The sequence below is a fragment of the Molossus molossus genome, unplaced genomic scaffold, assembly GCF_014108415.1.
Source record: "Molossus molossus isolate mMolMol1 unplaced genomic scaffold, mMolMol1.p scaffold_m16_p_13, whole genome shotgun sequence".
Classification (NCBI taxonomy): domain Eukaryota; kingdom Metazoa; phylum Chordata; class Mammalia; order Chiroptera; family Molossidae; genus Molossus; species Molossus molossus.
Genome location: NW_023425348.1, coordinates 45342552 through 45368701, shown reverse-complemented (window position 1 = coordinate 45368701; position 26150 = coordinate 45342552). Strand labels below are relative to the sequence as shown.

At 40.7% G+C, this 26150-nt stretch overlaps 1 protein-coding gene across 2 annotated transcripts in view; it reads right to left on the bottom strand.

The window, feature by feature from the left end:
* RAB6A (RAB6A, member RAS oncogene family) overlaps window positions 1–25633 on the bottom strand; it is a 64408-nt gene extending 38775 nt beyond the window's left edge. For both annotated transcript variants that reach the window (XM_036258396.1, XM_036258395.1), the window contains exon 1: window positions 25133–25633. In XM_036258396.1, coding sequence (XP_036114289.1) covers window positions 25133–25202 — 70 coding nt within the window. In that variant the 5' untranslated portion in view covers window positions 25203–25633. The remainder of the gene's footprint in view (window positions 1–25132) is intronic.
* Window positions 25634–26150: the final 517 nt, after the last annotated feature.

Here is a 26150-nt window from a genome sequence, read left to right as displayed (position 1 = left end):
ACATATACACAATGGAGTACTATGCAGCGGTAAGAAAGAAAGATCTCTTATCCTTTGAGACGACATGGAGGGACCTGGAAAGTATTATCCTAAGTGAAAGAAGCCAAGCAGAAAAAGACAAATACCACATGATCTCACTTATATACGGAATATAATGAACATAACAGTCTGAGGAATACAGTAGACCCAGAAACATGGAAGTAGGGCACAGACTGACATACCTCAGAAGAGGGGGTGGGGAGGTGGGAAGAGATAAACCACAGAACTTATATGCATGTATGCATGACCAATGGACATGGACAACTAAGCCGGGGACGGGGCGGAGGTGGGGTGGGGTGGGGGGTGCCAATGAGGTAAAAAGGTAAAATATCTGTAACAAAAAAATAAATAAAAAATTCATAAAAAAAAAAAGAACTAGACTGTTTATGAGTGAGAAAGAAGTGACATGGAAAACTGTTTTGAAACTCATTTCAGGATCAGATAGATCTTCATCAACTGAGGAATGAATAGACAAAATGTGGTATATATATCTGTACAATGCATTATTATTCAGCCACAAAAAGGAATGAAGTACTGATATATGCCACAACAGGGATGAATCATGAAAATACTATACTAAGTGCAAGAGGTCAGTAGCAAAAGACCACATGTGCTATGATTCTATTTATATGAACTGTTTAAACAAATGTATAGAGACATAAAGTAGATTAGTGGTTGCTTAAAGATGAGGGGGATGGTACAGGAATCGGGTGGTAATGGTTAAGGGATGCAGAGATTCTTTTGGAAGTGATGGAAATATCCTAAAACTGTGTAGTGATGGTTGTACACCTCTGACTATACTAAAAACTAGTGGATTGTATACTTTAAACGGGGTGAATTGTATGGTATGTGATTTTATCTCAATATACAGCTGTTACTAAAAATGTATGGTGGTGATGGTTGTACAACAATGTGAATATACTTAATGCCACTGAACTATACACTTAGAAATAGTAGTAAATTGTGTTATGTACATTTTACCGCATTAAAAACAGAGACATAGAAAGGAGTACGATTCAGACTGACAAACCTCAGGAGGGGGGGGAGGGGCAGGATGAGATAAACCAAAGAACTTACATGCATATATGTATAACCAATGGACATAGACAACAATACGGGGGGGTTGGGGGGGTGGGAGGAGGTGTCTGGGGGGGACAGAAACATTTGTAACAAAAGTTAATTTAAAAAATTAAATTAAATTATTTAAATAAGAACTCTCACTACCAAAAAAATTACATTTATTTATTTATTTTTTTTGGTATGTACCCCTAGTGGGAACCAAACCCGGGACTTTCTGGTCCGCAGGCCGACGCTCCAACTGCTGAGCCAAACCGGCCAGGGCAAAATTATGGGTTTTTAAAAAATATGTTTTTATTGATTAGAGAGAGAGAAGAGGGAGAGAGAGACAGAAACATACATGTGAGAGAGATACATCCATCAGCTGCCTCCTGCATTTCCCCTACTGGGGATCGAGCCCGAAATTCAGGTATGTTCCCTGACTGGTAACAGAACTGGGACCTCTCACTAAGCCACCACCAGCTGGGTATGAGAGGTTTTTATAATATAATATATAATATTGAAACACCAAAGATAACTAAAAGGAATACTAAAAACAAGAGCTGGCTATTAAAGATTAGAGAAAATAATTATTGGGCCTCTAGAAGACCAAGAAATACTAATTTAGGAGATATTTATATAAGTGCTAAAGTAATTCCTCACATGATAGAATTCAAGAATATTATGGATTCCAAGAATATATGAAGTATACTGTTTCGTCAGGAATAAATCTGCTGAAAGGAATTAGCCATGTGTATAAACCAAAGAGAATGAGTTATTTGATCACGTCCCTTTTGTCATAATGGTGTCTATTCATAGTTCTATTATGTATAACTAAATAGATGTAGCAAATTTTGGCAATTTTAAATTAAATCTGTAAGAGTATTCACCTATCCTATGTGCAATATGTTTACCTTTTTTTTTTTTTTTTAATCCTCACCCGAGGATATTTTTCTATTTTTTTTGTACAGATAGAGTGGGAGGGAGAAAGAGGAAGGGAGAGAGAGAGAGAAACATCGACGTGAAGGGACACATCGAGTGGCTGCTACCCGCACGACCAACCAGGGCCGGGGACAAACTGCAACCGAAGTACGTGCCCTTAGCGGGAACCGAACCCGGGTCTCTCCGGACCGCAGGCCGACACTCTAAACGCTGAGCCAAACTGGCCAGGGCTATGTTTACCTTTTTTAAGTAGTACATTAAAGCAGGAGAGCAAAGAGATCCTGAACTATTACATCCCCAGCACGGACAATAGCTGGGCAAAGGTGACTGTGGAAACCACGCCCTTCTAACATCACATGCTAAGACAGCAAGCACTAAGGAGGGGGTGGAATATTGGCTCTTCAGGAATGTGTAATGAAGAGCCTGATGTAGGAGCAGAGACTTTAGGTTACTGTTCAGACACCCTAGATTTCAATTGCTTCAATTTCTGCTCCCTAAATCCCATTACTAGTCCATGTCCATCAAGAGAATGAGGACAGAGAACTCCTTCTATCGGTTTCTCAATGATCTATTTCACCTTTTTCTTCATCTCTCCTCTGTGCCTTTTCCCCTCGAACATTAACTCTGCAGCAGTTGGAAGTGGAGGAGAGGCTCCTGGGGTTGGGGCTGGAGGGGAGGATTGCAATGGTGACTGCACTTTCCTTTCATTGCAGGCGTTTGGCATTTTGGAGGATGCTAAAGAGCAATTCAGTTTAGAAGATTATTATGTCAGTCAGATAACACTGGAACAAGTCTTCCTGACTTTTGCTATCCCAGAGGACAAAGGACTTGATGACTACAATAATGTGCCATGAGATTCAGTTCCAACCTGTGACCCATGTCTTCTCAGGTTGACCTCTGCTATACCTGGATACACAGAGGGGCATTCCTGTGTATCTTGGTGCCAATAATAATAAAAAAACTCTTCATGTAAAAAAAAAAAAAAGAATATATGAAGTATAAAGGAAGTATCAACTGCTTCATAATTCTTGGTCAGTTTTGCTGGGCAGATAATACTAAAACAGACCAACTAGATATTTTATTTTCCCTCTAAAATAAGCCACTATATAAGATTAATATGCTGTGATAACAGTAGCTCAAATCAGATCCTATGATTTTAATAACATAGCTAAGCAAAACAAACAAAAAAAACCTCACTACCTGTAACCACTATTCCACCATAGTAATAAAGACAGCTGAAAAGGTACATAAAGAGTATATAGCAGAAAAGCTCAACTACAAGCAAAACTCATTGAAATATCATATCCAATTCTATAACAAAACAGAGAATCAATTAAACCAAGCTAATTCTACTTCAATGTAGCTAACCTGGTCAACACTAAAGTTCAATACATCTAGTAGTCTTTCTCTAAAGACCTAAATTGAATAAAGATTTTTTTTTTTTAAGTTAAAATCAAAACAAGGCCTAGACAGTTTGGCTCAGGGGTTGGAGCATCAGCCCGAGGACCACAGAGTCCTCAATTCTGGTTAAGGGCAGAGGTACCTCGGTTACTGTTCGGTACCAGGCCCTGGTTGGGATCGTGCAGGAGGCAACCAGTCGATGTGTCTTTCACATCTATGTTTTTCTCTCTCCCTCCCTCCTGCTCTGCCCGAAAGTAAATGGAGAAATATCCTTGGGTGAGGATTTAAAAAACAAAACAAGACTATGACTACACTTGTACAATCATATTAAAAAAATGAGGAAAATAAATTTGGTAGTATAGAATATTTGTTAAAACGAGTAATTTTACATCTATGGCTCTAAAGTTGTTTTTAATAAAGGTGCTTTATTTCTTTACAATGATATTTATGCTAAAGGCATTAAACCTATAGTATAAATTTCCAGTATGATGAAATGGAGACATCCAAAATAAAAACAAAATATATTTTCCTACATAAGAGATAAAGACAGAAAAAATACTCACATAACGGTAAAGACTCACTAGCTATTCTTTTTTTTTTCTTTATTGATTTTAGAGAAAGAGAGAGAGAAACATCGATGAAAAAGAACATCAATTGGCTGCCTCCTGCATGCCCCCCACTGGGGATCAGGCCCACAACCTGGGCATGTGCCCTGACTGGGAATCGAACTGGCGACCTCTTGGTGCATGGGTCAGTGCTCAACCACAGAGTCACACCGGTCGGGCCTCACTAGCTATTCTTAAGATAAGTAACAATTAAACAAATAATTTAATGCTTGGATGGCTATTTCTCACTTCATTCCAAAACTAAGTGCTAAGGAACATGGAGGTTGGGGGATAAGAATGAAAAACAACTATGAGTAAGGAAAGCCCTAACCACCAAAGAGTTTGCAATACACTGAAAGAGACAAGCACACACATGTATAAAAGTTAATATGAAAAGAAATAACTGTGCAAAACGCCCAGTTTCTACACTGCCAGAGGTAGCCTTCCTTAATTTATAAAACATTCCCAGGCACCCCAGTATCCACAAGATAAAAGTTAAAAATCCTTAGCAGATCTTTACAATCAAACTTAAGCCTAGTCTTTTTAGTCTCATCTCCTATTCCTACCAAACATAAACTTCATCTGACAATGATGGAAGGCTATTCATTATTCAAGCATAACGTACTTTGAAGCCTCTGAGATTTTGCTCATGTAGCCTAATTTTGTGGAACTCTTCTTTCCTGGTTACATTATAAACTCATAAATTCAATATCAAATATGGTTCTGCCTGAAGGTAAGAATAAGCAAATTATGTTTCAAAATTACTGTTAGCCTAAGATTGTATTTCTACCAGTATTTTACATGGCTGCAGGGCTTTTATCAACATCCATCTATGAATGTATTTTTTTTGTTGTTGTTAATCCTCACCAGAGGATATTTTTTCCATTGATTTTTTTTTTTTTGAGAGTGGAAGGGAAGTGAGGGGTGGAGGTGGAGAAAGAGAGACATCTATGTAAGAGACTCATCGATTGGTTGCCTTCCACATGCTCCACCGACAGGGGCCAGGGATCAAACTTGCAATCCAGGTATGTGCCCTTGACCAGGAATCAAACTGGAGACCCTTCGGCGTGAGGGCAGACACTAACCACTGAGCATGCTGGCCAGGGCAATGAATGTATCTTAAGAATAAAAAGATGAGTTGGAAGCCCTGGCCGCATAGCTCAGTTGGTTAGAGCATTGTCCCGATATGCAAAAGCTGTGGGTTTGATCAGGGCACATACAAAAGAAATCAACCAATGAATGCATAAATAAATGGAACAACAAATCAATGTTTCTCTTTCCTTTTCTCTCTCTCTCCCTCCCTCCCTCTCAATGTTTAAAAAACAGATGTATTGGAAATAATGTATACCCTCAAAGAACAATCCAGTGGCAAGTTCAAAATAAATACTAGCATGAGACTTACTTTACCATCATTAACTTTACTCAAAAAATTTAAGACTAACTGTAGAAATTTAACATAAGAAAAAGCATAATCTATTTTTTCTTATGGGGAAAAGTAAGAAAAATTGGCAATATAACATCTCAAATTATCTTGTTTGTGGATTTGTTTACTAGTTTACCCTCCCAACTTAAAAAGGGTAAGATGCAGAACAAGAACCTCATCTATCTTGTTCATAGATGTACTAACAGCGTTGGTCCTGTCTGGCATTGAATAAATTAATCAACGAAAAGAAACTTCACCAAGAAGACAGCATTCACTACTAAGGTAGTCCAGGGTCTGGAAGACAACAGCATGCAACATCCTTAGTCTTGGAAAAATGGAAGTAGATAGAGTTCACAGGGACAGACTTATAATAAAACTCAGGAAATTGAGGTTTTAAAACCAGAAGATCAAATTAACTAATTTACAATAAGAAATAACTTTCATAAGGATGGAAATATGACTAGCAAATTTTCTCATTCAAGCTGTACACTTATGACTTGTATGCTTTTCTATTATGTCGAACTTCAATAAAAAGTTTTCCTTATACAAACCTAAATAATCAGCCCTGGCCGGTTTGGCTCAGCAGTTGGCCATGGACCAGACAGACCCATTAAAAAAAAAAAAAAAAAAAGCATATCAAGAAGACAGATTTATTTAAAATCCAAATACAGTCATGTGTTGCATAACCATATTTTAGTCAAAGATGGCCACATACAGGTTAGTGGTCCCGTAAGATTACAATAATGGAGCTTTAAAATTCCTACTGCCTAATGACATTATAACTGCCCTAACGTAGCTGCATAACATATTACTCACATGCTTGTGATGATGCTGGTGTAAACAAACCTATGGAAGAGTACAGCACATACAATTATATACAGTACATAATACTTGATAATGATAAACTATTAGGGTTACTGGTTTATGTATTTACTATACTTTTAATCGTTATTTTAGAGTGTACTCTTTCTACTTTATTAAAAAAGTCTGCTGTAAAGCAATATGCTGTTACGCCAGCAGTAGCCTCATACATCTCACGTCTACCTATGCCATATAGTAAATTTATTTATATAATACAAAATAAGTAAAATAAATCAAGAAGTTCTGATAAAAGGAAGGTTATATCGAGGCAAGGAAGACCATAAAGCTAGCACACAAGAATATTTAATTATCAATAAATATGATTCTATAGAACCCAAAATAGAATCTGCTAAGTATTGTAGGCATATTCCTGGTTCTATCTGAGCACTCCTAGCTCTTCCAAGAAATTAGTCTCTATTCAAAAAAGGAAATATTTGCCCAGCTGGTGTGGCTCAGCGTCAACCCATGGACCAAGAGGTCACAGGTTGATTCCAGGTCAGGGTACATGCCTAAGTTGTGGGCTTGGTCCCCAGTGGGGGGCACGAAAAAGACAGCCATCTGTTTATCTCACTGATGTTTCTATCTCTCTCTTCCTCCCTCCAAAAATCAATAAAAACATATTAAAAAAATAAAATAAAATAAAAACATTCTCCAAGTGATTTCATAATCTACTCTAATATTTCTAAAACCTTTAGTTAGGAAAGTCTTCCATATACTGACTTAAATTCACTACGTTTCATGTGTCAGCATAAGCCTTTGTATTCTTGTTCTGGTCTCAGAATTGCAAAGTAACTAGCTATCATCTTTTCTGTAAGACATTATAAATCTAAAGACTTTTTTCAGCCCCGGCCAGTTTTGCTCAGCAGTTAGAACGTTGGCCTATGGATCGAAGGTTCTGGGGTTTGGTTCCCAGTCAACGGCATGTACCTGGGTCGCAAGTTCAATACTGGTCCCAGTCAGGGTCATGCAGGAGGCAACCAACTGATGTGTCTCTCTCACATCGATGTTTTTCTCTTTTTCTTTCCTCCTCCCCACCCTCCCTTCCACACTATCTAAAAAAATCAATAAAAAAATGTCTTCGGGTGAGAATTAACAACAACAAAAAAGTTTTTTTTTTTCCCATTGCACTTTTGCCTTCTAGGTGAGACTGAACAATTCTCATCTGAATCACATTTTAATTCCATGATCAAAGAAACCTGATTTTCCTTGTGTATAAACAGCATTTTGAAATAATTCTGATTCTAATAACTCAGAGTCTAACACAATCATTAACAAATGTTATCAAAGCCACAGAAGTTTACTAAAAACTGTTTCTCATCTTACTGTTTCTTTTTTTTTTTATCCTCACTCGAGGACATTTTTCCATTTTTTGTTCAGATAGAGTGGGAGGGAGAGAGAGAAACATCGACGTGAAAGGGACACATTGGGTAGCTGCCACCTGCACGACCAACCAGGGCCGGGGACAAACTGCAACCGAGGTATGCGCCCTTAGTGGGAAGTGAACCCGGGTCTCTCTGGACCGCAGGCTGACGCTCTAACCGCTGAGCCAAACTGGCCAGGGTTCCTCTTACTCTCTTAATTGTAAGTTACATGCATTGAAAATTTTATCAGCCGTGGCTGGTTTTCTCAGTGGTTAGAGCAGCGGCCCACAGATAGAGGAATCCGGCGTTAGATTCCCGCTAAGGGCACATACCTCAGTTGTGGTTTGTCCCCAGTCCCGGGTTGGGGTTGTGCGGGTGGCAGCCAATCGATGTGTCTCTCTTTCTTCCTTCCTCTCTCCCTTCCACTCTTTCTAAAGATAAATGCAAAAATCCCCTCGGGTGAGGACTTAAAAAAAAGAAATTTTTGTCATATATTACAAAAGTCCAGTACTGGAAAATACCCGAGAAACACTTAACTTTATCTAACCAATTTAGTTGATACACCTTAACTTTCAAGAGGTGATTAGTTTTTTTCCTTCTTACAGTTTGAGGAACACCTAAGTATCCTATACTTTCTGCACATATTCCATCTACACAAAACTTATGAAGGAATGATAGTGTAGTTTAGTGTCTTAGCACTGCAGTTCTGGAACCCGATGGTTGAGCTGAAATGCCACCTTGACCACTTCCTAACCATACCCAACTGGGACAAGTTACTTAACCTCCCTGTGCCTCAATTTCCTCCTGGTAAGATGGGAATAACATCAGTAACTATCTTAAGGAACACTTTTAACTTTTTACTTGGAAATAATTTTAAGCTCACAGAAAAGTTACAAAAATAGTACAGAAAATTTCAGCATACCTTTTTTTTTTTTCTTTAAATCCTCACCTGAGGAAATTTTTTCATTTTTTGTTCAGATAGATTGGGAGGGAGGGAGAGGAAGAGAGAGAGAAACATTGACGTGAAAGGGACACATCAAGCAGCTGCCATTTGCATGACCCAACCATGGCCGGGGACAAACTGCAACAGAGGTAAATGCCCTTAGCAAGAACCGAACCCGGGTCTCTCTGGACCGCAGGCCGATGCTCTAATCGCTGAGCCAAACTGGCCAGGGCTCAGTATACCTTTCACTCAGCTTCCTCTAATGATAACGTCTTATGTAACAATTATCAAAATTATGAAATTAACAGTGATACAATGCTATTAACTAAACTACAGAACTTATTTGGGATTCACCAGTTTTTCTACTAATTCCCTTTTTCTGTCCCAGGATCCCACACTGCATTTAGTTGTCATGCCTCCTTAGTCTCCTCTCATATGTAACATTTCCTGTCTTTCCTTGTTTTCATGGCCTTGACACTTTAAGAATACAGGTCAGTTGTTTTGTATAATGTTACTCAATTTAGATTTGTCAGTTTTCTCACTAGATACACGTCATGCAGTTTTGGTATGTCTACCACAAAACTGATGTGCTCTCTCAGGTGCATCACAACAGGGGTAACATGTCTTAGTCCTAGTGATGTTGTTAATCTTCATCACTTGATTATGGTAATCTCCACAGAGTTTCTCTACCATAAGTTTACGGTCTTATTACTTATTAAGTATTATATATTTTACTTATTTACTGGGTAAATAATATCTTCAGGAGATACTTTGAGACTATATCAATGTTCTGTATCTTAAACTTTTGCCCACTAATTTTAACATTCATCAAATGGATCCTGCCTGCAGTAATTATCACTATGATATTCCAATGGGAACTCTTCTTTAATGAAGAGCAGTCATATCGATCTATTTAAGTATGGACTCATGAATATCTTAATTATATGGGTTATCCAACATCATTACTATTTATTTTGTTGCTCAAATTATTCCTACTTTCCCTATTGAGAGCTCTTTCACATTGGCTCCTGTGCACTTACAACATGCTACCATCCTTTCTTCATATACTTTGTTATTTTCTGGCACCAGAAAACACTCCAGGCTCATTTTGTATTTTCCCTGCCCCAGCCCTGAAATCAACCACTTCTCCAAGGAGTTCATTCAGTTGGTTTTAAGGATTAAATTAGTTAAGACTGTAAAATACTTAGAACAAGGCTTGATATATAGTAAGTAGTCAAATGTCAGTTGATACTATTATTATGTATGCAAACAAAAATACTAATGTTAGGAAGTCACAAAGCATGGATTTACTCACAAAATTATGGTAGCCTGACTATTCAAAAAATTCAGTTGGACAGGAAATACACATTATCCATTAAGTTGTCAGAAGTGTACAGAGTTTTATATTTGGTTGCAAAGGGATATTAAACAACTATATTTGTTTGCTGGAACTGCTATAGTAAAGCACCACACACTGAATGATTTAAAGAGCAAAAATTTCTTCACAGTTTTGGAAGCTACAAATCCAAAATCAAGATGTTGGCAGAGTTAGTTCCTTCTGAGGGCTCTAAGGAGAATCTGTTCCCTAACTTCTTGTGGTTTGCTGCAAATCCTTGGCATTCCTTGTTGTGTAGAAACATCACCCTCATCTTTGCCTTAATCTTCACATGGCATTCTCTCTGTTTACATGTTCAAATTTCCCCTTTATATAAGGATACCAGTCATACTGCATAGGGACCCATCCTACCCCAGTATGACTGCATCTGAGATACTAGAGGTTAAACTTCAAAATATGAATTTGAGCCTGGCCAGTGTGGCTCAGTGAATTGAGGTTCAGTCCCATGGACTAAGAGGTCCCAGTTCAATTCCCTGTCAGGGTACATGCTGGGGTTTCGGGGTCGATCCCCAGTAGGGGGTGTGTAGGAGGCAGTCAATCGATGTCTCTCACATCCATGTTTCTACCTCTCTCTTCCTCTCTCTCTACAAAAACAACAACAATTAAACAACCATATTTTAAAAAAATAAATGTGAATCTGAGAAGGATACAACTCAGTCCATAACAAAGCACAAATCTAAAAATCCTGAAAAATAAAAATAAACCACAGCCCTGGCCGGTTTTGCTCAGTGGTTACAGCGTCAGCCTGTGGACCAATGAGTCTCAGGTTCAATTCTGGCCAAGGGCACATACCTTGGTTACGGTTTGACCCCAGCCCTAGTCGGGGTCATGCGGGAGGCAACCAGCCGATGTGTCCTTCTCACGTCGATGTTTCTCTCTCTCTTTCTCTCCCTCTCTCTCTTTTTCTCTCCCTCTCTCCCCCTCCCACTCTGTCTAAAGATAAACAGAAAAATATCCTCAGGTGAGGATTAAAAAAAATAAACCACAGTATTTAGAATATCAACTGGACTGAGGTTGAAATAACTATTTAGAGTGTTTTACATAAAAGACCACAATTATTGCAATATCAGAGACTTTGAAAACAAATGTACAGCCCTGGCTGGTTTGGCTCAGCGGTTGGAGTGTCGGCCTACAGACCAGAGAGTCCTGGGTTCAGTTCCCGCTGGGGGCACGTACCAAAAAAACAAACAAACAAATGCACAGTATTTTGGAGAGAAAATTAAGTTCAACTGAAGAACTTTGAGAGTACATGCCCTGGCCGGTTTGGCTCAGCAGTTAGAGCATCAGCCTGCGGTTCAAAGAGACCGGGGTTTGGTTCCCTCTAAGGGCACGTACCTCGGTTGCAGTTTGTCCCCGGCCCAGGTTGGGTCATGCGGGTGGCAGCCACTCAATGTGTCCCTTTGACGTCGATGTTTCTCTCTCTCTCTCTCTCTCCCCCTCCCACTCAATCTGAACAAAAAATGGAAAAATGTCCTCGGATGAGGATAAAAAAAAAAAAAGAACTTTGAGAGTACAAAGGCAGTGTTTTATTTAAAATTAAAGGTACTTCGTGCCTCAGAGAGGGCACCAAAAAACCAAAAAACAAAAACAAAAAATTAAAGGTACTCGGTCTTTTTGCAAAAAGGACCTACTTTCCATTTCTGGAAGTTTTGTGAACATTAAACAGGAATATATGAGAGGGTTCTGATAGTAAGAACCTCAGTGAAGACCACAGAGAACCATCTATGCAGGCTATACTATATGGGGTTGGGGGTGGGGAGGATCTTCTCATTTTATATATGAGGAAACTGAGGTTGGGAGAGGTTAAAGTGAACTCTTTAAGGGTACGTAATGTATAAGGTGGCAAAGACTATATAGTTCAGTCTTCCTAACTCCTCCTCCAGGACTTTTCCCCATATCACATTAACTATAACAATTTCACAGGCAAAGGAAAAGAAATACTCCATATTAAACAATGATAAACAAACATAAAAGTTTACAGATAACTAGGAACTTCAGTAATCATGTGTTTTTTTTCCTATTTACTTAATGTAAACATGATGATACTTCTGTCACTTTCCTAAAGAAGAAAAACTACTTATCTAGCTTCCTAATGACTGTACAGAGCCAATATTTTTTATTTATTTATTTTATTTTTTATCCTCACCCGAGGACATTTTTCCATTTTTTGTTCAGATAGAGCGGGAGGGAGAGAGAGGAAGAGAGAGAGAGAGAAACATCGATGTGTCCCTTCGAGTGGCTGCCACCCGCACGACCAACCAGGGCCGGGGACAAACTGCAACCGAGGTATGTGCCCTTAGCGGGAACGGAACCCGGGTCTCTCTGTACCGCAGGCTGACGCTCCAACCGCTGAGCCAAACTGGCCAGGGCCAGAGCCAATATTTTATGGTCACCTATATGAAGAACATTACAGTAGACACCAAGGACAGAAAGTCAAAAGACCTCAGCGTGAATTTTATGCAGCCTTAAATACTATACATCAAAAATACTTTTACTCCAAGGTGGTCTAAAATCTGTCTAAATCTATGAGGTATCATATTCTCTATTTCCCTATTATTAATAAACTTAATTTACCTTATGTAAATAATTTTAGGTGCCTATGCATAAATTTCTGAAGAAATAGCCTTCAGTTTTAAGAGAAGGGTTAAGGCCAGATAAAGGGTTAATTAGCAACATGAGGCTACTGAAATTAAAATGAAATAAAATTTAGAAATCATTTCCTGAGTCACCCTAGTCATCACCGTATTAAACAGCACAAATATTGAACAGTTCCACCACTGTATAAAGTTCAATAGGATAGCAATGATCTAGAGATCCTGAAATATTAAATCCCAAAAACATATAAAGAAAAATATCCCCAAAATAAAGGCCTCTGTGGGTAACTATACCCATGAATATCAAGAATATATCAATAAGAAGGTCCTCATCTTTTAGCAGTCATACCAAAATATTTGCAATGACAATGTATATGGAATTGTTTCAAACCACTTTGGTATAGGGGAATGTATGCTATAGATGAAACCCATCCTAAGTTGATCATTATTAAAGCTGAGTAACAGTTTATGGGAGTTTATCTGTACCTCCTAGTATGTTTAAAAATTCCCAATAAAGAAGTTAAAAGAATATTTTAAGAACCCAGAAACATATCTGGTTAAATCACAAATTCATTTTAAAATATGCCATTTATACTCATGGCCTTACTTCTGAAACTTTCTTGACTCTCCAAACTACTGAAACCACTTTTTAAAAATTACTGATTAGTTCTCGCCATGGCCAGTGTGGCTCAGTTGGTTGGAACATCATACCATACACCAAAGGGTGGCAGATTTGATTCCTGGCCAAGGCACATACCCAGATTGCAGGTTTGATTCCGAGTTGGGGCATATGCGGGAGATGTTTCTCTCTCACATCAATATTTCTATCATTCTCTATCTCTCCTTTCCTTTCTTAAGTCAATAAAAAAATTAAAAAATAGCCCTTGCCGGTTTGGCTCCGGTTTGGCTCAGCGGTTAGAGCATCGGCCTGCGGTTCAGAGAGACCTGGGTTCGGTTCCCACTAAGGGCACGTACCTTGGTTGCAGTTTGTCCCCGGCCCCGGTTGGGTTGTGCGGGTGGCAACCACTGGATGTGTCCCTTTCACGTCGATGTTTCTCTCTCTCCCTTCCCCTCCCACTCTATCTGAACAAAAAATGAAAAAATGTCCTCGGGGGAGGATAAAAATAATTAATTAATTAAAAAAATAAAATTATCGATCAGTTCTTGATAAATCCAATGACCTTTTCTGAGTCATCATTTTCCTCAACTTGAGCCACTTACTCTCCAGAGTCATCCCAGGTACTTAGCATATCAAACCTCTATCCTCTTACTAAGTTTTTCATTTTGTTCTCTTCTGTTTTCTTTTAAATATCCTCTTTTATGTGTATTTATTACTGTGGGCAACCTCAAGGCCTTTCTGAAACCAAGTAGGGTAAAAATCATAAATCAATTTACTTATTCAAAAATATTTAGTGCGCTCCAAGCACTGTGCAATGTGCTTAAATAGAGGAATGAACAGGAAATTCATGAACACTAACCTTGTGGAACTTAAAGACCAAATGGAAAACAGAAATTTTAATAGACAATTAGTTACAACTGTAATAAAGACAGCAAGGGGCTATAAGCCAGTGTGGCTCAGTGGATTGAGTGTCACCCCATGGACTAAGAGGTCCCGGTTCAATTCCGGCTCAGGGCACATGCCTGGGTTGCAGGCTCAATCCCTAATAGGGGGCATACAGGGGGCAGCTGATGGATGTCTCTCTCTCACATCGATGTTTCTATCTCTCTCTCCATTTCTCTCTCTATAAAAAGTCAATAAAAACACATGAAAAAATAAAACATTAAGGCAGCAAGAAGTACACAGTGCTGAGAGTAAAAAGAATTCTGGGAACCTAAACTACTCTGAGGAAGCCAGCAAAGGCATCTTTGAAGAAGTGACTTCAAGCTGAAACTTAAATGATAAGCTGGAGATTGCTTCTCAACCTTTTGACTAAGATCACATATAGGATAAACTGGAGTTAACCAGGTAAAGGGAGTATATAACAAGGTGGAGATTACTGAAGAGCTACAAATATGGTAAAAAAAAAAAAAAAAGGCCAGCATGGCTGAGAGAGAGATGGTGGGAGGTGTATTCAAGATAAGAATGGGCAGATGGAGAGGAGCCATATAATGCAGTGTGGGCCATGTAGGTTCTTTGGAAAGATTTTAGCCCTTATTCTAAGAATGATGGCAAAAAATGACAAAGGTAGTGATTTTTTTCAATTTAAAAAATGTTTAACTACATATATCATGAAATTTACCATTTCAACGATTTTATTTAAAAAAAACCCTCGCCCTGGCCGGTTTGGCTCAGCGGTTAGAGCGTTGGCCTGCGGTCCTGAGAGACCTGGGTTCAGTTCCCCCTAAGGGCACGTACCTCGGTTGCAGTTTGTCCCCGGCCCTGGTTGGTTGTGCGGGTGGCAGCCACTCGATGTGTCCCTTTCACATCGATGTTTCTGTTTCTCTCTCTCTCTCTCTCTCTCTCTCTCCCCCTCCCACTCTACCTAAACAAAAAATGGAAAAATGTCCTCGGGTGAGGATGATTAAAAAAAACCCTCACTGGAGGATATTTTTCTATTTCTCTTCAGATAGAGTAGAAGGGAGGGGGAGAGAGACACATCAATTGGTTGCCTCCCACACAACCCTGACCAGGGCTAGGGATCAAAACAAAACCAAGACTCTTCAGTCCACCAGCCGATGCTCCAACTGCTGAGCCAAACAGGCCAGGGCCATTTCAACAATTTTTAAGTGTACAATTCAGGGACACTGAGTATATTTACAATGTTTTTGATTTTAAGGAAGTTACTCTGATTTACATTTTTATGAAGTTCACTCTGATATCAATGTAGAGAATGGACTGAAGGGGAGGTCCAAGAATAGAGACTGGAAGGTGCAGACAGAGCAATGTAAAAGACTTTTATTTACTTTATTGCTCCCTGCTAGAATGTGAGCAAGAAGTGAACAGAGATTATATCTGATGTGTTAACAGCTATATCCCCTGAGACCTAGCTCTATGCTTGGCACATGGTGGACATCTGTGAAATAGATAAATGACCTATAAAATTGTATGACTCTTAGAATGGAAGCTTTAAAATGCAAAGATATGTTTTGTATAGCACGTAAACCCTTAATGAAGTCTATATGGGGTGTCTGGGCAAGATTTTATGCAATCTCACAACAGGAGGACAGGATAATCAGCTAGCTCAGTTGGTTAAAGTGTCATCCTGATATGCCAAGGTTGCGTGTTCAGTTTCTGGTTTGAGCACATACAAGAATCAACCAATGAATGCATAAATAAATAGAACCCGAATGGATGCTTCTCTCTCTCCCTCTCTTTGTTCTTCTCTTTCTCTCAAATCAATAAATAAGAACTTAAAAAAAAAAAAAAAAAGAGAACTCTTTGAAATTAAAATGAAAGCAGAAATAAAACTTAATAGAATAAAAAAAATTAAGGACATCTTTTTTTTGGTAAATCCTCACCTGAAGATATTTTTTCCATTGATTTTTGGAGAGTGGAAGGGAAACCCTTGCTGGTTTGGCTCAGCGGTTAGAGCGTCAGCCTGAGGACCAGAGAATCCCAGTCGGTTCTGCTAAGGGCACATACCTCAGTTGCAGTTTGTCCCCACCTCGGTTGGGGACATGTGGGTGGCAACCAGTAATGTGTTTCTCTCACATCGATGTTTCTCTCTCTCTCTTCCCCCATCTCTCCCTCCCACTCTATCTGAAAGTAAATGCAAAAATGTCTTCGGGTGAGGATTAAAAAAAGAGAGAGAGAGAGAAAGGAAGGGAGGAAATGAGGGGGAGGAAGGGAGGAGGAAGGGGGGAGAGGGAGAGAGAGAGAGAGAGAGAGAGAGAGAAACACCAATGTGACAGAGAAACATCGATGGTTGCCTCCCACACGAACCTGACTAGGACCAGAGATTGAACCTTCAACCCAGATACATGTCTCTGCTGGGAAATCGAACCCATAACCCCTCAGTGCTCGGACCAATGCTCTAACCACTGAGTTACACTGGCCAGGGCAAGAAAAACCTTGAGAATCAAACATAAAAAAATTTTTTTAAAGAGGCAATATAAAATTAGAGCATCAATCAGGAGGGCTAATAAGAATTTCTGAGAGGACGTGAGGGTGATCTGGCTGCGACATCTGTCACCCCATTGATCGCCAGGGTTGATTAGGCTGATCTGGCTGGCTCGGTGGGTGTCCCCCTCCTCCCTCAACTGATCCATGTGCATGTGCGTCCCACCCGAAGCGGCGCGCTGGGTCGAAGAGGACGACCTTCCCCCCAGAGGACCGGTCTTCGGTCAAGGGTTTACGAGTAGCTGCACTCCCCTGCTAGAACCTCCAAACAAGCTCTCAAGGTCCGTTTGTAGGAGAATATAAGGTAGTCAAGCTTCCAAGACTCCAAACACATCCAAATGAGGCGCTGCACGTGGCAGTCTGCCTTTCTTTAAAAAAAAAAAAAAAGGAATTTCTGAGAGAACTGAAAATGAAGAGGTTGTTTTTCTAGCTAAGAAAATTTCCTGAAACTTAAGAACATTAGTTTCTAGTTTGAAAGGACCTATTATTTAGCACATAAAATGAAAATAGCCATATCATTATGAAAGATCAGAAGACCAAGAGTTATAATGGCAACACTAGAATCTATAAGGCAATACATTAATTCTAAACTCCACCAAACTTCCAGTGTGAGGGTTGTAGAAATACATTTTCAGATACACAAGATCTCAAAAAACTTCCTCCCATCGTCCTTTAACTAGTAGGGATATGTTCAATTTAACAAGGGAGTAAACAAAGAAGAAAAACTGTAATCTGAGAAATAAAGAATCCATACAACAAATCCAATATGTAAAAAAAAGAAAACTTCAAAATGATAGTAAAGGTAGATCCCAAGTTGACAGCTGTATACCAATCATAGAGGATAACTAGTATAAATTAGAAAAGGTCAGGAAGTTCTGAGGGAGATGTTCTTAGGAGATCCAACTGAGGAAAAAAAACTGGATGCATTCCCACACACTAAAAGGCAATTTAAACTGTTGGGAAAGAGTCTGAGAATAAATTAATGATATGCATATAAATTAAACAAAGAAATAAAAGCACAAAAGAATACAAAATGGTGACACAAAAGAATACCAAAAAATGCGAGACTACAAATATTCAGTATACTACATGACTCAGCTGCATCATTTACCTATTGAGAATGTAAAAATTAAATACAAATCTAACCAAAATGTATGATATCTACATTTAGAGGATGGGGAAAACAACATTACCAGGTTGGTATTACCATATCAGAAATTTTTTTAAAAGCTTAGAAAGAGTAAATAAACTGTCCAAGATCACACTGTAAACGTTTTGGTCAGGATTAGAACCACAGCCTGACTGTCCCTGGAGCTGTCTTTCTCACTATATACTGCCTCCCCGAAAAGAAAAGCTTTAACTATAAAGCACGGGGATAGATTTGAGAATTTCAGAACAGGGATGTTTGATATTAAAAACTACAAAATGTGTTTTCCTGGAGATATCTAATAGGATGAAGTAACTTAAGAGAGGTCCAATTTGATTGTGGGGCTGGAGGGGTATAGGTATAGGTGGAAGAGGGCATTGAGGGTTTAAATGGTGATGAAAACATAAAATAAATTTTTAATACGCAGAGGGAGGAGGGGTTAGAGGAGAGCGGTCCAATTTAACTGTCAGAGGCAAGAATAGCCTAAGGAGACCTAACAACTAAATCAAATGTAGTATCCTGGATGGAATACTAAAATAGAAAAAAAAGACATGAGATAAAACTTTAAAAATCTAAATAAAACACATACTTAGGTTAATAATGATATATCGATAGTTTCATTAATTTTTTTTTTTTATCCTCACCCAAGGACATTTTTCGATGTTTTTTTTTGTTCAGATAGAGTGGGAGGGAGAGAGAGAGAGAGAGAGGGAAATATCGACATGAAAGGGACACAATGAGTGGCTGCCACCCACACAACCCAACCAGGGCCGGGGACAAATGCAACTGAGGTACGTACCCTTAGCAGGAACCGAACCCAGGTCTCTCTGGACCGCAGGCCAACGCTCTAACCGCTGAGCCAAACCAGCCAGGGCTTATACTGTTTCATTAATTGTAAAAAATGTAACATGTGAGGTGTTAATTATGGAAGAAACTGGGTGCAGAATATATGAAAACTCTGTATTATCTTTGTGATTTTTCTGTAAACCTAAAACTATTCTAAAACAAAAATTTTATTTAAAAACGAAAAAGTAGCCCAATGAGTATGACTCAGTGGATTGAGCATTGTCCCATAGACTGAGAGGTTCCAGTTCGATTCCTGGTCAGGGCACATGTCCCAGTTCCAGGCCTGATCCCCAGTGGAGGGCATGCAGGAGGCAGCCAATTGATGTTCTCTCTCATTGATGTTTCTCTCTCTCTCTGCTTCTCCCTTCTTCTCTCTCTAAAAATCAATACATAAAAATAATTTTTAAAAAAAGGACATAAATTTTTTTAAAAAAGAATTTCAACTACAGATTCTTATAATGTGCCTTCCCTGAAACTTCACGCTCCAATATCACTTCTCTGTGCCTTTTAATTCTACTTTTCAAAGCAGCTGCACTCATCACACTATATATTAGGTATTATATATTTCTTCCCCAATGAAACATAAATTTCTTAAGAGCGGTCTACCAAACCACATAACAAAATAGTTCTGTTTTAGCTGTTTTTTTTGTTATTCTTCACCCAAGGATATTTTTCCACTGATTTTTAGAGAGAGTGGAAGAGGGAGAGAGAGAGAGAAACATCAATGTGAGATAGACACATCAATTGCCTCCTGCACATCCCCAACCAGGGTCAGAGATAGAACCTGCAACCCAGGTACGTGTCCTTGTTTGGAATTGAACCTCAGACCCTTGGATCGCAGGGCCAATGCTCTAACTGCTGAGCCAAACCGGCCAGGGCCAGAATAGCAGATTGATTGATTGATGTTTTCCTCACCCGAGGACATTTTTTTTGCATTTACCTTCAGATAGAGCGGGAGGAAGAAAGGGAGAAAGAGAAAGAGAGAAACATGGATGTGAGAGAGACACATCGAGTGGTTGCCACCCACACGACCCCAACAGGGGCCAGGGACAAACTGCAACCGAGATATGCCCTTAGTGGGAACCGAAGCTGGGACTCTGGTCCACAGGTTGACGCTGTAACCGCTGAGCCAAACTGGCCAGGGCAAAAAAATATATGTATTTTTTAAAGAACTATGAAAAATAAAAGGTAAAATACCATTAAAAATAAGCAGTATCAGGCCAGGTATGTGCTTTTCCCTGAGATGACATTTCCTAATTTGCAACCCATAACATTTGTTTGTAGTGATATCGTCTACAGTAAACCAAAATGACATTCCTAGAAGTACTTGTGCATTTCAAGACAATAGTGACAGGTAGTAAAAAAAAAGGATTCCTCATGCTGGCCAGTTTGGCTCAGTGATTAAGAGTGTCAGCCTGCGGTTCACAGAGACCCGAGTTCGGTTCCTGCTAAGGGCATGTACCTCGGCTGAAGTCTGTCCCCGTCCCCGGCCCTGGCTGGGTCATCCGGGTGGTGGCCACTCGATGTGTCCCTTTCATGTCGATGTTTCTCTCTCTCTCTCTCCCTCCTGCTCTATCTGAATAAAAAATGGAAAAATGTCCTTGGGTCAGGATTAAAAAAAAAAGGATTCCTCAAAATTAAAAAAAAAAAAAGAAAAAGAAACTTCAGATTCAAATTGTGTATTTCAACATTCCTTTCCTAAAACATGTACACTGCTCAAATATAAAGAAATCATAAGCCCAGCCGGTGTGGCTCAGTGGTTGAGTGTTGACCCATGCATTAAGAGGTTGGCGGTTCAATTCCTGGTCAGGGCACATGCCCAGGTTATGGGCCAAATCCCTAGTGGGAGACATGCTGGATGCGGCCAATCAATGTTCTATCTCACTGATGTTTCTATCTCTTTTCCTCTCCCTTCCTCTCTCTCTAAAAATCAATAAAGGGGATAAAAATTAAAAGAAAAAAAGAAACCATAAGAACTTATAGGAAGATTACTAAGACTGACGTCATTTATTCAATCTGAGGCTGCATGTATTGAAACAACTTATCTTCATTAGAGTACAGAATCTTAAATTTTTGATAAGCTAATTAAAACAATCTACCTAACTTCAAATCAGTGTCCTAAACATGTCTTGAATATCATTTGACATACTTTGAGGTACTATACTAATAGCAAATAATTTAGCAATAGATTTAGCAAAATAAAACTAATAGTGCTCGCCCTGGCTGGTTTGGCTCAGTGGTTAGAGCATCAACCTGCGGTCCAGAGAGACCCGGGATCGGTTCCCGCTAAGGGTTGCAGTTTGTCCCCGGCCCTGGATGGGTCATGCGGGTGGCAACCACTCGATGTGTCCCTTTCATGTCGATGTTTCTCTCTCTCCCGCCCACTGTCTGAACAAAAAAATGGAAAAATGTCCTCAGGTGAGAATAAAGAAAATAATAATAATAATAATAATAACAACAACAGTAAAACAATAATAGTGCTCAACTGAAAAAAAGTGTGAAATCCTGGCCAGTATTTTTTTATTTAGTGAAATGGTGAGGGCTAAAAATTATTGGGTTCCCTGTCCACCAAGCATCTGCAGTATCCCCGCATACAATAAAATAACATGAATATAAAATGTTATTGTTGCCCTGGCTGGTTTGGCTCAGCGTTTCGAGTGACGGCCCTTGGACCAAAGAGTCTCGAGTTTGATTTCCGTGTCTTGGTTGCAGTTCAGTCCTCAGCCCTGGTCAGGGTCATGCAGGAGGCAACCAGTAGATGTGTCTCTGTCACGATGGTATTTCTCTCTCCCACCCCAACTCTGTCTAAAGATAAATGGGGAAAAAAGTATCCTTGGGTGAGGATTAAAAAAAATGTTATTGTTAAACCATTAATTGCATAAGGAAAAAATGTAGATCTCTCCATAGCAAAGATTAATACAGGCTACTGTACTAGCTTTGGTTACTTTTATTTATTTATTTATGTATTTTTTTTCTTTATTGACTCTAAAGAGAGAGGAAGGGAGAGGGAGAGAGAAACATTGATAAGAGAGAACATCGACTGGCCACCTCCTGCATGTCCCCACACTGGGAATTGGGCCCACAACCTAGGCATGTGCCCTGACCAGGAATCGAACTGGCAACCTCTTGGTGCATGGGTCGACGCTCAACCACTGAGCCATATGTGCCAGGCGCTTTGGTTACTTTTAGATTCAACCATCACTCATTCATCATACATTTCTGAGTACCTATTACGAGTCTAGCACTATGCTAGGCACAGGGGATACAATGAACAAAAAAAGTTGTGTTTTTAAACCTCACCAGAGGATATTTTTCCAGTGATTTTCAGATGGAGAGGCAGGGAGGTAGAGAGAGAGAAAGAGAGAAACATCAATGTGTTACCTACTGCAGGACCCCAACCAGAGTCAGGGACCTAACCAAAAACCAAGGCATGTGCCCTTGATCGCAATTGAACCTATGACTCTTTGGTCCACAGGCCTACACTCTAACCACTGACCCAAAACAACCGGGGCCAAAAAATAGTTTTTAATCTTTATGGGATTTGCATTCTGCTGTGGGAAATTGACAAAAACACATAAAAAATTAGAATTATTAATGTGGTAAATGCTATTAAGGAGACAAACAAGGCTTTGCCACAGATTAGTCTCTGAAAGCTGAATTGTGGAATTCTAAAACCTAAAGATAAATAATTCATGAAAAATTACATGAAGATGACATGGATTCTATAGACCTTTTAATGTACAAAAAAACTAGACATTGCCCATAAAAACAGAGATCAATCTTTCACTGTCAAAACTATTGGATGGCATTACTTAGAAATACAGTAGCCTCAAAAAATAATAACCTCACAGTTCCACAGAGTTAAAAATAAAAGCATATATACAATCCTAAAAAAATTCTAAGAGAAAACTAAGGAGACAGGACAACTAAAAGTAATGTTACCCTGAGATAAATGCTGAAACAGAAAAATATAAAAACTAAGAAAATCTGGATAAACTATGGACTTTAGTTAATAATGAATTAATAGCCCTAGCCAGTTTGGCTCAATGGTTAGAGCGTCAGCCCGCGGTCCAGAGACTCGGGTTCAGTTTCCGTTAACGGCATGTACCTTGGTTGCAGTTTGTACCCAGCCCTGGCTGGGTCCTGCGGGTGGCAACTTTCACATCGATGCTTCTCTCTCTCTCTCTCTCTCTCTCTCTCTCTCTCTCTCTTCCTCCCTCCCTCCCTCCCTCCCTCCCACTCTATCTGAACAAAAAATGGAAAAATGTCCTCAGGTGAGGATAAAAAAATGTATTGATATTGGTTCATTAATTATAACAAATGTGCCATACTAATGTAAGATATTAATAGTGAAAACTGGGTGGGGCTATATACGTCCACTTTGAATATCTTTTAAAATTTTCGACAAACCTAAAACTGTTCTGGCCCTGGCTGGGTAATTCAGTTGGTAAGAGCATCATCTGATACACCAAGGCTGTAGGTTTCATTCCCGGTCAGGACACACACAAAAAGCAACCAATGAATGTATAAATAAGTGAAACAACAAATTGATGTTTCTCTCTCCCTTCCTCTCTCTTTAAAATCAATCAAAAAAGAAAGAAAGAAAAAAAATGGGGGGTTAGTGGATTGAGCATCATCCCATGAACTGAGAGGTCTTGGTTCAATTTCCCATCAGGGCACATGCCCACGTTTCCAGCTTGATCCCCAGTAGGGGGAGTGCATGAGGCAGCTAATGGATGTTTCTTACACCAATGTTTCTCTCTCTCCTTTCCTCTCTAAAACAAAACAATAAAAACGTATTTTTTTAAAAAAACAAGTTTATACTTACTTCAGGAAAAGTCATAAGCAAAAATAAGACTACATTTTTCCTAGGTAAAGGAGGAAAGGGAAAAATTCTGTATAAAAAAGGAGAAAAATAATTTCTCAGGTCCAACTGGAAGCAATTTTGCAACTAGTGTTAACCTAGTTAGTATGAGTATAAATAATTCAAACTCTGAACTTATATCAGTTGTCATCTTTCCAATCAAAAAACAACAAATGTTTTCTATAACCTAACCTAAGACACTTAGTGGGTAACTCAATGTTTGATGAGTTAGGAGAAACTAATCTCTCGATGATTGAATTTTAAAGATCACAAAAAGTGTGAGAAAAACAAAACATAATAATCTCTAAATTGCCAAGTATCAAGTTTGCATAATACAGCATAAAATTGGAATTACCACAAGAAGTAATTTTAGAGACAGCCGTCACTATATTAGGATCTTGTATCTAATACAAACTACAGTGACAGCAAAAGCCTGACCAGATAAATTAGATAATTTATTTCACTTATCAGGTATTATGGAATATTAAGCATAAAAGAGTCATTTAGCTGAAGCAATATTACATATTTAAATCTAATTTATAAAACTAAATGATGAATCAATTCCTACTCTACTCCAATATTCTCTAACCCCAAAAGAAATCCTCCAAAGATGTTATTCTCAAGCCTTCTCACAGGAATCGTAAACATATAACTAGAAAATACTCAATAAGAAATGGAATAATTAACATTTTCGCTAGTAATTCCTCTTTGCAACACCATGGGAAAATCAGACACTGCTTCATGTTGAAACGAGAAAAAGAGGTGAGATGTGAAAAATTCCAAGTAAAACGATCATGACATAGCATCTGGCACAGATCGGGAAAGCACCAACACTGTCAAAAAATTGTCAGGAATGAAATCAAGAGAAGAAAATGAGGTTTTCCAACATGCCATAGCCTAACCCAAAGGGCAAAAATCTCCACTGCTGCCGCCACCCCTTTCACCCCTCCCCCTCACTCCATCCTCAAATCGCCTCCAATTCAGATACATATTCACTACAACCCAGACTAATTTCCCACCCAGGTGAAAACCATCTAAGAATTTTATACGACCCCCCACTTCCATTAGATCCGCACTTCTCAGAGCCAAGCCTTTGGGGAAAACAACGCCCAGATCCCACCCTCCTAGCCCAAGGTTGAAAGGGGCTGGTTCCCCGTTCCCTGCAATGGGACTTGCCGGGGTGGGCCTCAGAGCTGACGAACTGGGATAAGAGCAAAGAATAAGGGTGGGGCTCAAGGAAGGGGGCTGGGTGGGTGGGTGAGAAGACGGAGACGGGAGGAAGAAAGGGATGGACAAGAGGCTGGGACTGGGCTGAGTGGGGTGGGGACTGGGGAGGGGAGGTCGACGGAAGAAGGCCGGGCTGCGGGGAAATGAGACGCCGGAGTCGGGGACGAAAGGGTCAAATTCCGAGCGAAGGATCAAGGCGAAAGGAACCGGCAGCTAGGAGGGGTCGGTGAACCCGGGGAAGGGCTGGGGGTGGAACCAGGCGCGAAGGCGAGGCCGGCAGGGAGCCTCCGTGGGCTGAAGGGCCACACTGGGGGCGGTGCGGGGAAGCCGCGGCCAGCAGCCAGAGCGGGGGGAGACGCGCACTCACCGCTCTGCTCCCCCAGGAACACCAGCTTGAATTTCCTCAGCGGATTCCCGAAGTCTCCGCCCGCGGACATGATGGAGCTGGAGGAGCGACTGCCGCCTCAGCCCACAGACCTCCCGGACCGACGCTGCTCCAACTGGCTGACGAAAAGGGCGAGAGGAAGGGCGGGCGCCGAACTCTCTCGGCCCCTGCAGGAGCCCGGCGGCGGAGCGAGGCTGGCGGGCAGGACTTCTCTCCAGACAGGTAACTGTCGCTGCCGCTTCCCCGCGGAGTCGCCTAGCACCGAGCGAGGCCCGTGGCTGGGAAGGGAAGGAGGGCGGTGTCGGGAGAAGCCAGCGGTGTGCTCGGGGCTCCCGAGGCTAGCGCCGTTTTGTTCTCAGCACCCCGCACGGAGACTGGAGTGAGAGGCGGAGGGTGGCGGAGCCGGAGCCGCAGACGTCTGGGACCTCTGACACGCACCGCCTCAGCTCCTACAGCTGCCGACGCCGCCGCAGCCCAACCTGCTGAGTGCGCGTGCCTCTGGCGCGGCGCAGGGCGAGCCCGGGCGCGAGCCTGCCGCCCCGCCGGCCATTGGCTTGCGAACGTGCGTGCGTGCGCGTGCGCGCCACAGCCGGCTTCTTCCTGGTTTAGCCTGCTGCCCGGCTTCTCTCGCGCAGCAGAGATGATGGCATGTTTGGTTTCTACTCGCGTCAATAGAAGCTGGGAGTAGGTGGGGCGGAGCCTGGGGAAAGGAAGGGGGGGTAGACTAAGGGGGGGGTCGAATGCGTCACTTATATGTTGAACCAATCGGAAGAGAGCAAAGGCGGGCCGGGACGGGAGTGAGGTGGCGGCGCGAGCGCGCGCACGGTCCTCGCCCGGTGGAAAGCGTCGTCTGATGGCGGCCATGCAAGGTGTGGCTCCTCACAGCCTGAGGGAGGAGAAGAAAGGTGGGGCGGAGGCGGGGCCGGAATGGAGGTAGAATTAAGCCCAGCAACATACAAGCGGGGTCATGGAGACAAGTTGTGTACTAGGTTCCTCTATC